The sequence below is a fragment of the Micropterus dolomieu genome, linkage group LG09, assembly GCF_021292245.1.
Source record: "Micropterus dolomieu isolate WLL.071019.BEF.003 ecotype Adirondacks linkage group LG09, ASM2129224v1, whole genome shotgun sequence".
Classification (NCBI taxonomy): Eukaryota; Metazoa; Chordata; class Actinopteri; order Centrarchiformes; family Centrarchidae; genus Micropterus; species Micropterus dolomieu.
Window position 1 is genome coordinate 14,593,796 of NC_060158.1, and position 10,249 is coordinate 14,604,044.

Consider the following 10,249-nt stretch of genomic DNA (forward strand, 5'->3'; position numbering starts at 1 on the left):
CTCCTACGGCCTCCTCCACGTCTCCTGATGTACTGGCCTGTCTCCTGGTAGCGCCTCCATGCTCTGGACACTACGCTGACAGACACAGCAAACCTTCTTGCCACAGCTCGCATTGATGTGCCATCCTGGATGAGCTGCACTACCTGAGCCACTTGTTCGGGTTGTAGACTCCGTCTCATGCTACCACTAGAGTGAAAGCACCGCCAGCATTCAAAAGTGACCAAAACATCAGCCAGGAAGCATAGGAACTGAGAAGTGGTCTGTGGTCACCACCTGCAGAACCACTCCTTTATTAGGGGTGTCTTGCTAATTGCCTATAATTTCCACCTGTTGTCTATTCCATTTGCACAACAGCATGTGAAATTGATTGTCAATCAGTGTTGCTTCCTAAGTGGACAGTTTGATTTCACAGGAGTGTGATTGACTTGGAGTTACATTGTGTTGTTTAAGTGTTAAACTTAAACTATATGTTCATTGCTAAGGTTATACATGAGTTTCTGTCCGACATACCAGTCAAGATTGTAAAGATCATACAAAGATATAGTTTTAAACGCATTCAATGAAGGATGTTCTTGTCTGTGTGCATGAGGACACTCACTAACAGCCATTTCACCTGAATGAGACAGCCCTCATTTCCTAGCTGTGAGAGCAGCTGTCACCACTCCCAGCTGGTATGGTAAATAGTAGAACCACTTTGTGTTCCACAATTCCACGTGTACAGAGAGCAAATAGACACGTTGAGCATGGCACACTTGATTTTAATGTTTTGATTCCACTTACATGAAAGCACATAACCAAATAATGTACCCAAGAGTGTAACTTGCAAATTCGGAATCCTGCATCCCATCTTTTTAAAATAAGAAACTGGCACTACTTTGTATCTACTAAATGGTCATAACGTAGCTGTCTACCAAGTTATTTTAATAGTCAGTTTATAATTAGCATTGTTTAGTTTTATCTTTTCACAATGTTCTTTCAAGGAAGGTAAATGTTACTGTAAACCACCTGGTTCAAGCTAAATCCTAAGCAAAAACTGCCAGTTTCAAAGCACGGCTAACCCCTCACACCATACTATACTGAGAACCACATACATTCCAGGAGTCAAAAGGGAATAAAATGCACAAAAAGAAAATACAAAAACACCTGAATAGAAATAGTAGAAAGTCACATAAAAGCACATGGCAAAAGTATCCTCTGCACTGCTGAAAAGAGAAAATATCAAAAGTTACAGTATCAAGCCATTTTGTCAAGTTGTTCACTTTATCTTTAGGCTGTCTATACCATGTCATGTGTTATGGAAAACTGCAGGAAATTATATTCTACGCATTTCACAAAGAGTGAAAAGGTGTCAGCAAAATGGAATGTAATCCTCTCAACAAAAACTATCAACTAAAAAGTTTAACTACAGTTTTTCGCAAGTGGCCATTCATACAAAAAACCTTTCCTCTGCCCGAATGCACATACAACCCACTGAGCCATGACACATGTACCATCCATTAAAACCACTACCTGCTACACTGGACACTGACAGGGCAGGATGGATACAAGCAATATGGTAATAGATCTTTATCAAGGTCAATTCTGACATCTATATGATCACTGATATTGTCAGATGAGACCTAAAATTTAGTGAATTCAGACCACTGTGGCCATTTTATTTATTTTTTTATTTCATTTAACAGTTTGTGCTTCAAAAGGAGTTTTGTCAACCCAAGTGTCACAAAGATCGTAAATGTTGAGTTCAAGTAAAAACATACAAATTATCAAAATTACAGTTAGAGGTTCTTTGTGTTTTCCTGCAACAGCAGCAGTTTGCTACAATGAATAAGGTTAACGAGCATGGGGCTGATTTGGATCTAAAGGAGGGATTTCATCTGGACTAAACCAATGGACAAAAAAACAAAAACAAACACCCACTGGTTCACGCAATGAGTAATGTTAAAAAAAAAAAATAAAATAGATCTATCCCATTCTTTCTCTGTGGAGGTGCTCATACAACTAACACACTTCAAAGTATCTGCACACACACACATACTGTACTTTACACATTGTGAGTGGAGTGTAAACATACATATCTGTGCATGTATGTGCAAACACAACCACACACACACAACTTAGGCTGGTGAGAGGTAAAAAATGTGTGTTTGTCTTGTTTTTCTTTCTGAAGTTCAGTTCAGTTCTTCTCAGCTGCCTGCTCCGTCTCCTCTCCCTCACCCTCGCCTTCACCCTGGGCGTCTGACATCCACAGCTGCAATAAAAGCAAGGGGACACTGGGATTAGTGCCCGCTAAGAAGCACAGGAAAAACCTCTGCATTCTAAATATTTCGTTGAGTTTGAGGATCAATGTGAAACAAAACCAGTGTAGAGGCAAGGGACAGTGGAAAGTGAGAGTGTAAGACGCCACTAACATGCAGGGACATAAAGATGAGACACTTACAGTCAGATTGTCACGGAGAAGCTGCATGATCAAGGTGCTGTCTTTGTAGGAGTCACTGTTCAGGGAATCCAGCATGGCGATGGCTTCATCAAAGGCCTGGAGGAGACAGAGACAGTTGTCAATGCTTTTAAAACAAGTGTGCAAGTTTCCAAAAGCGTAATTTTACCAACATGAGATGGATTTAAGTTGATACTGTCAGGGCAAAATAATGAGTATAATGAATAAAACACAATAGCAAGCAGCCATTAATAGGGTTCAAGATAAATTGGTACATTTGTGCTGTGCTTAATTTTAATGAGGAAAGTTAGATTGTGGTTTTCATTGTCAAGAACTCCAATTAATTGCTCAACTAACTCTGGGCAAGAAAGAAAATAATCATATTTCACAGAATGTTAAACTACTCATTTAAATCCAAAAGCCATTTCTAATTGTATCCAGGTCAATGCCAAGAAAATTCAAAGGACAAACCGTACTGGGACACTTCAAAAGAACAGTGCAATTGTTAATTGGTTAGGGTTTAAAAAAAAATAAATAAATAAAAGAGGCCTACAGCATTCATCTTGTGACTGGATGGGTACAGTGACTGGAGCAGGAGGAGTCTCGTAATGAACACCTCAGCGATTAAAACCACCTCATATCATTCCTTTTACCAGATTCTGGACAATTCATCTTTTAAAAGGGACAAATAAATGGAGACGAAACAAACAGAAATGGAATCCAAGAGAAACCGAAATAAAACACGAGAGGATGCTTTCTTACCTCCTTGGCCAATTTGCAGGCTTTCTCAGGTGAGTTGACAATTTCGTAGTAGAAGACCGAGAAGTTGAGCGCGAGGCCTAGGCGGATGGGATGTGTAGGCTGCATTTCTTGGTTGCTGATATCCAAGGCCTTCTGGTAGGCTTCTTGTGAGCTGGCGATGATGGCTACACATAGGGAGATAGACCAATAAGGAAGCAGATATTTCAAATGGAAAAAACAAGACTTCTTGTTCACATTACTTTGTAACTGCCCTGGATTACAGAATGTGCCATTGTGCACCAGCTGTGTGTGTGTGTGAAAACCAGACAAATATAGTTTTTCACCTAAGACAATAAAAATCAGCAAATCCTCCCAACTGAGAAGCTGGAAACCATGAATGTTTAGCTTTTTTTACAAGACAAAATACACTGAGAGTTGCAATAGAAAAATGATTATTTCAGCAACATGAACCCCAAAAAGAAAAGACAATAAAAGTACTATAAGCTAATATTATGATTAATAAATAGGGATGGGGATCGAGACCCGGTTCCAAAATTTTCCAAAACCCGAAAAATCAATAAGGTTTGAGCTTATAGATACTGCTATCGAGACTTGCGGGCTATGATGTAACATTAAGTTGAGTGTCAAATCTAATTTAATTTGAAACGCAATGGATAAGAAAATCACCCCCCACCCACAGACACACAGTGGCTGGTTAATTAAATCATCTCTGTCCTCAGTATCTTATCCTGTATGTTTTATACAAACACTGCTAACGCTAGCTTGGCATTAGCCAAATGTTAAAAACAAGCTAAATAGAAAGCTGTCTGTCTGGAGCACAGACTGGTCTGTAGTCTTTAAAACTCAGCTGTTGGCTGAGACAAACCAGCCGCTCCTCCTCCTACCTGGTAACTTACCTGCAGCCAGCGAGAGAGGAGGAGGGACTGATACAGACTGGTGTTATTCTTTCTGAACGTCACTCACTACTTGTGAGTGATGTCAGATAAAGTTATTGAGTTACTTTGCTGTTGTAAACATTAATGTTGCTGCTCTAGAAACAACATTTAGCTGTAAATAAAATATTAAATTAAAAACAACCAGGCAGTTAATATGTACCCTTCTATATATGTTTATTTATCGTAAGTGATATGTGATCTTAATATATAACGTTATTGCACATTGAATATTTTCCTCATACCGTGCAGGCCTACCTCATGCCTGCATGTTGGGTCTGGTCTTACCAAATAACAATCACTAAATAATAGTAAAGTATCAATAGTGGTATCGATAAAAATTAATGATCCCCATCCCTATTAATAAATCAGAAGGAAAAATATAAATTAAAAAAAATAAATAAATAAAAAAAAATAAATAAAAAAAAAAACACGACTTAAACAAGATAACAATTCTCTTCAAAAAGAAATATTAGCTGTAATTGTTGAGATAAAGGCAATACATTTTAGAGGAGCAATGTCTCATGTGTACATGTACCTCTGTGTTTATTATTAACAGCCAAAGGCAAGATTGAAAAGGTGACAAACCCCCCTGTTGATTGCACTAATGCTACAGGATTACAAATACACAACTTAAAGACACTGTATGACCTACAACACAATCTGAGACTGAGCAGAAAAAGAAAAAAAAAAAAAAAAAAAAACATCTCCCAGGCAGTTCAGGTTGCCACAGCCAACCAAAGAAACCAGACTCAGCCAACACCCTGGTGCTGCTCCTGTTGCCATGACAACCCAGCGGCAGCCTTCGCCTGCATTTTCGGCTGACAGTAGGAGGTCGGGGACCAGGAGGGTGTCTATATTCTGTCCAACACCAAAGAACACAACCTGAAGCAAGCCTGGTCTCCTCATCTTAAAGAAGATTATTAAGGACCATTAATCAGCACACATTCACCTCATCCTCCCAACAGACGGCAACTAGAAACAAAGGGCTTGATCACAAAGCAGCGTGCATTTTTAGCAGTAGAGGGCAGCATTAAACTTTTTTTTAAAAACATGTTTGATGGGTCTAGCATACTGCTCAGGAACCCTGAGCATGATGCCATCTGATTTCCTCAAGTGATTGTACAAGAGATAGATGGAGAGGTTATTAGCAATTTGAAAAAAAACCCCTCCAAAATGACTGCAACTGTTACAGGACACACAGAGGTCTGCTTTACTTACTCTCCTTGTTCTCTTCAGTGGCCACCTCAGCCAGGTAGCGGTAGTAGTCTCCCTTCATCTTCAGGTAGAAGACCTTGCTGTCAGCAGGCGTGGCACTGGGGATCAGGTGTTTGTCAAGCAGCTCCTGCAAGTCAAAGTGTGAATCATAAGTGCTGAAATGTGTGGAACTCAACACAACTGCACCAGCAGATAAAAACGTCAGTTCATGAGATAACAACTTTGACACAAGTATTTGGAGAGATAACCCGTGCACAGCAGTGCTTCTCCCCTGGGGCAGGAGAGGTCGGTTTTAGTGTGCAACCTGAACCTTGTGACAACAGTCAGCATATTAGCTTTAAAATGGTGCAATGTGTAAGATATGGCCAGATTTGTAGTTTAAAACATTCAAAAAAATTAACTAACATTATCAACAAAATATTAAGTAGTAACAATTCTGACATTATGTCAAAAACATTTATGTATTGTGTGAGATATCTACTAAAATGAACATGCTAACTTGCTATGCTAGCTTAGCAGTTTGATGCTGAACTCAACATTTCTTTTAGACTGTTAACATCCAATGTTGGCTATTTAGCCAAAACTATCTTTAGAGCAACGGACGACACAAACCTGGAACAATGTCCATCAGTTCACCATATTGTAGCCACTTGGCATTACTGTTAATAAGATGAGGCAAGGTTGGAAGCTTGGGATGTTAGTTTGACATTTTTGGAGGACATTGCAAGATTTATTTATTCTTTTCTCCATCCCATCTTTGTGTGCATTGATTCTCTAAGGTAAAGACTATTTAAGGAAATTAAATCCTAAACCAGCCACTAATTAAAACAAACACTATAAGTAAAACAGATTTAAGAAAGGAAGACAACATACTGACTGACTATAGCGTGCAGAGCAGCAGAACTATATTTGCTTTGTCTGTCTTGTGATTAACAGAGTGTTATCCTAGTGTGATTCAGGATTTCAGATTAAAATTAAAAAGATTAAAAATTCAGAAACAAAAAGGATATCAGAAATAAGGCCATTCTTGTCTTATCAGTAATATCTTTGAGTGTGTTTTTAGGTATTTTGATTATGTAGTGAACCATTCATCCAATCAACCTCACATATGGCGGGTGTGGTGCAGCGGACCCAAGGGAGAGCAGTCACATTTGGTGCAATTTGGACACGACATGTTTGGAATTAATAAACTTTGAATAAACTACAGTACAGAACAAGCCGCTCCTTTTGGGCGGGGCTTATATGCTTAATGTGAGACGGAGGGAGGTGTCACCGCAGCCACTGTGAACGGGGCACTGCACTAAAAATATATAAAAATTAAAGACAGCCTCTTTGGGGGAAAAAGAAATCACCACCATATACTCTCACACAACTTTGCAAAATACCCAGCCTCTTGTTCAAAATGTGTAAGAGGTCTCTAAAGTTTGTGTCTGTGGAATTAAATGGGAGTGAGTGAGCCCAACAAGTGTGACAGGTTGATAGTGGAGCATGTTTGAAAGGAATGGAAATCTTTAAAATAAATAAATACAGAAACTCACTTAGAAGTTGTCTGTTTTAGTTCAAAGGTTTGGAGTGGCAGTGAATGTGCAAATACAGGATGTATCCATCTGTATGGATGTATAAATATTCAAACATCCATTGGGCCAGGGAGCATTCATTTGCTTAAAGCATCACTATTCTAGGTGGTAGGATGATTTCAAACATGAAGCTTTAGCTAGTCTTACACATATTGTGAATGCTCCAGCAACACCAAGGCATAACACGATCACAACCACTATACTATGCCTGTATAAAATGCAAATTTTCCTGGTTACTGAGGGTAATCAGTGGCACAGATATTGGATATTCACACAGAAGAACTGTGACTCAAGCAAAGCAATATTAAGCTAGAAAAGATGTTTTATGCTCAGAACAGCTATGTGACAAACACATTTGAATTGTATCCTTAAATAAGTTATTTCCACATTTTGATTCTCAAATTTGAGGTGTCCAGATAGATAGATCCCTAGCATTCCCTTGGCATTTACACAGGCACCACAGCCAACAAAGGCATGATCCCTCACTGGCTTCCCATTGAAGAACATTGTTCTGTGTGCGCCCCGAACATGGATGCATTGCAAGAACTGGATATCGGATCCAAAATGGTTCCTTGTTTGTTTCCTTCTGTGTTGTGTGGACCACTACACATGCGTACATTAGTTTTTGGTCTTGGTCCTGCATGTCCTCTAGACAAATTGATGATGTCGCACACAAACTCTAGTAAGTATTTTATTATTTTAAAATATAAAAAAAACTATGTATATTTCTAAGCGATTTCAAACTGGATGCCTGCATTGACTGTATATAAAGAAGGACATGACAGCGCCACAAAAGTGGAGCCAAAACAACTCGATTGCCCCATTGTGACTAGTTGGGAGGGACCTCGATACTACAGCTCAAACCCCAATCACTACTATGGAAGACTCTAGCTCCGAATGACATGAAAAGTGCAAGAAGTCAGCGCGCATATCTGGAATATTTTTGCTTTCTTATGCTATGGTTCTAGTATATAGCTATGGCTAGCTCTCCCTGTAAGTATAGTTTTCACTTTTGATTTCTACAAAGCAACATTTGACATTTTAATAATGAGCACTTGGTTGCACCCTCTGATTGTCTTCCCATCCATTTATCTCGATGCAAGCATCTACTCTCTCCACTTATCTACCCCCTTCTCTGCTACTTACCAGTACTTCATTACAGATGTCATTCAGCTCCTTCTCGATCTTTATTCTGTACTCCTTGGCCAGTGCGGTCTTCGCACTGTCATCAGACTTCTGCTCCATGCTGGACACCACCCTCCAGGAGGACCTCCTAGCCCCTACCACATTCTTATAGGCAACAGAGAGCAGGTTTCGCTCCTCGTTGCTAAGCTCCGAGCCCTCCTCTGTAACAGCCTTCATCGCTGTGGCCATGTCATCATAGCGCTCAGCCTGCTCGGCCAGTTTGGCTTTCTGTACCTGCTCCTCCTTGTCTGGCATGGCTCCTGTGTGGGCTAAGGAAGGAAGGACAGAGGAAAAGGAGTCGGAGAGGGCAAAACAAAAGGGGACAGGAGACGGATTAGGAAGACAGGAGCGTTGGGGGAGGGCAGGAAGTAGGGGAGAAAAAGAGGAGCAACATGATGGGGAAGGGGGAAGGGATTTGATCTTTTAAACTGAATGAAGGATGTGCATGTGAACCCGTTTTCCTGCATACCCTCCAGCATAACCTGATTTCTCAAAGAAACCTCGTTTCTGGTATGCATGTAAACGTACTTTTGAACATACAAAAAAAAATAACAATTAGGCATCAGGGAGTAAATACTTTGACCACACTCTTATAGCTGGAGAATATTACATTTGGTACATTGGTGAGCATCACATTATTTTCTGCTATAATCTTACCAGTCTTTCAGTCTCTCGCAACGCTTGGGGACATTTATTTTTCACTAGTACGTCTCTTGGGTGTGTGTGCATTCCAGCTTTTTGGGTTTCAGCCAGCTTTGGCTCATCTGCACTCAGTTTGGGACAGACTTGATTTATACTGGTGTCTAAATTCACTTGGCATCCAAGTCATTAGAAATACAACAAGAGAAGGTGGTTAGAAACACAACAAGAGAAACTGGCTATATGTACAGAGGTTTTCTCCATACAAATTCATTTTAATAGACAGAAAAAAGCACAATGAATTTAACACTTGGTTGCAGTACGGCCACAATATTTCATTATACATCCTATTGTTTCTGGTTGCCTTATTTAGAAATGGAACTTATCCATTTCATGTATAATACGATTTAAGATGTTGTGAAATACTAAAAAAAAAAAAAAAAAAAACAGACAGTGACCTACTCAAGATATTGTGCTGGGCTGCAACTGTGAATAATTTTAATTAGTGTGAATGCTGATTCAGCTTTATCAATTAATCTGTATATTATCTCGACACATCAATAAGTTGTTTTGTCTTTAAAATGCCACAAAAGAGGAAAATGTACCTCACAATTTCCCAGAGCAGAAACTATAGTCTTCAAATGAAGGTTGTAGTGGTATACCATTTCAACACATACCACAGTATGAAAACTGACATTTATCGTACCATATTCATTGGCTTATCTATAGTATTAAAAAGAAAATTGAAACTGGATGGAGGATCTGGCATGTGCATCTTTATTTAATTTTTATACATACTTCCATTAAAAAAGGTTTTGTCAGGACATAGGCACATTTTGTGAAATTATAATAAAGCTTTAGTTCAGCCAGGAAATAACTTATTTTCATTCCTTTAAAAAGACCATTGTAACTGTAAATAATAATGATATTATTAATATAATTCTGTGATCTTTTGAGGTTATCATACTGTAAAAATCTCATACTATAGCAACCCTACTCAAAAGTGCATGTTTTTTCCCGGCCAACAAACCAAAACCCCAGAATATTCACTTAACTACCACATATGAGACAGAAGCAGGAAATCCTCCTTTTAAAATTAGATGGAACCTGTAACAAAATGACTGAGAACAGTTGCAGAAGTGCAGCAAATCCTCCAATTTATTGAAGTCGAAACCAGTGAACGTTTAGCATTTGTTTGATAAATGACAAGAATTATAAATCGCTTATGAAAATAGTTGCAGATTAATTTTCTGTCAGTGATGTCTCAGTTGGCCTAATCATGTCAGCTGTAGGTTACACAACATAAAAAACGAATTATTGGCTCTAAGTTAAGGTTAAATCCAGGACAGGAAGTGTATACAGTAACCCATGATCAATATTGATCTTGTTCTGATCAGAGCCCTGAGGCACCCACTGCACTACCTGAATTTATTTCACAAGTAAGTTAAGCTAATTACTAGCTAGGAGATTTTAAAATTCCCTTGCTTCATCTCGGGATAACT

General features: G+C 39.0%; 1 protein-coding gene across 3 annotated transcripts in view; it reads right to left on the minus strand.

The window, feature by feature from the left end:
- Window positions 1-737: 737 nt before the first annotated feature.
- LOC123976183 (14-3-3 protein beta/alpha-like) overlaps window positions 738-10,249 on the minus strand; it is a 10,639-nt gene continuing 1,127 nt past the window's right edge. For 2 of the 3 annotated variants that reach the window (XM_046058098.1, XM_046058101.1), the window contains exons 2-7: window positions 8,766-8,920; window positions 8,070-8,377; window positions 5,350-5,473; window positions 3,197-3,360; window positions 2,438-2,533; window positions 738-2,248 (exon numbers count right to left, since the gene is read on the minus strand). In XM_046058098.1, the coding sequence (XP_045914054.1) occupies window positions 2,174-2,248; window positions 2,438-2,533; window positions 3,197-3,360; window positions 5,350-5,473; window positions 8,070-8,363 (753 nt within the window). In that variant the 5' untranslated portion in view covers window positions 8,364-8,377; window positions 8,766-8,920 and the 3' untranslated portion in view covers window positions 738-2,173. The remainder of the gene's footprint in view (window positions 2,249-2,437; window positions 2,534-3,196; window positions 3,361-5,349; window positions 5,474-8,069; window positions 8,378-8,765; window positions 8,921-10,249) is intronic. The other variant, XM_046058100.1, reaches the window with a different exon arrangement.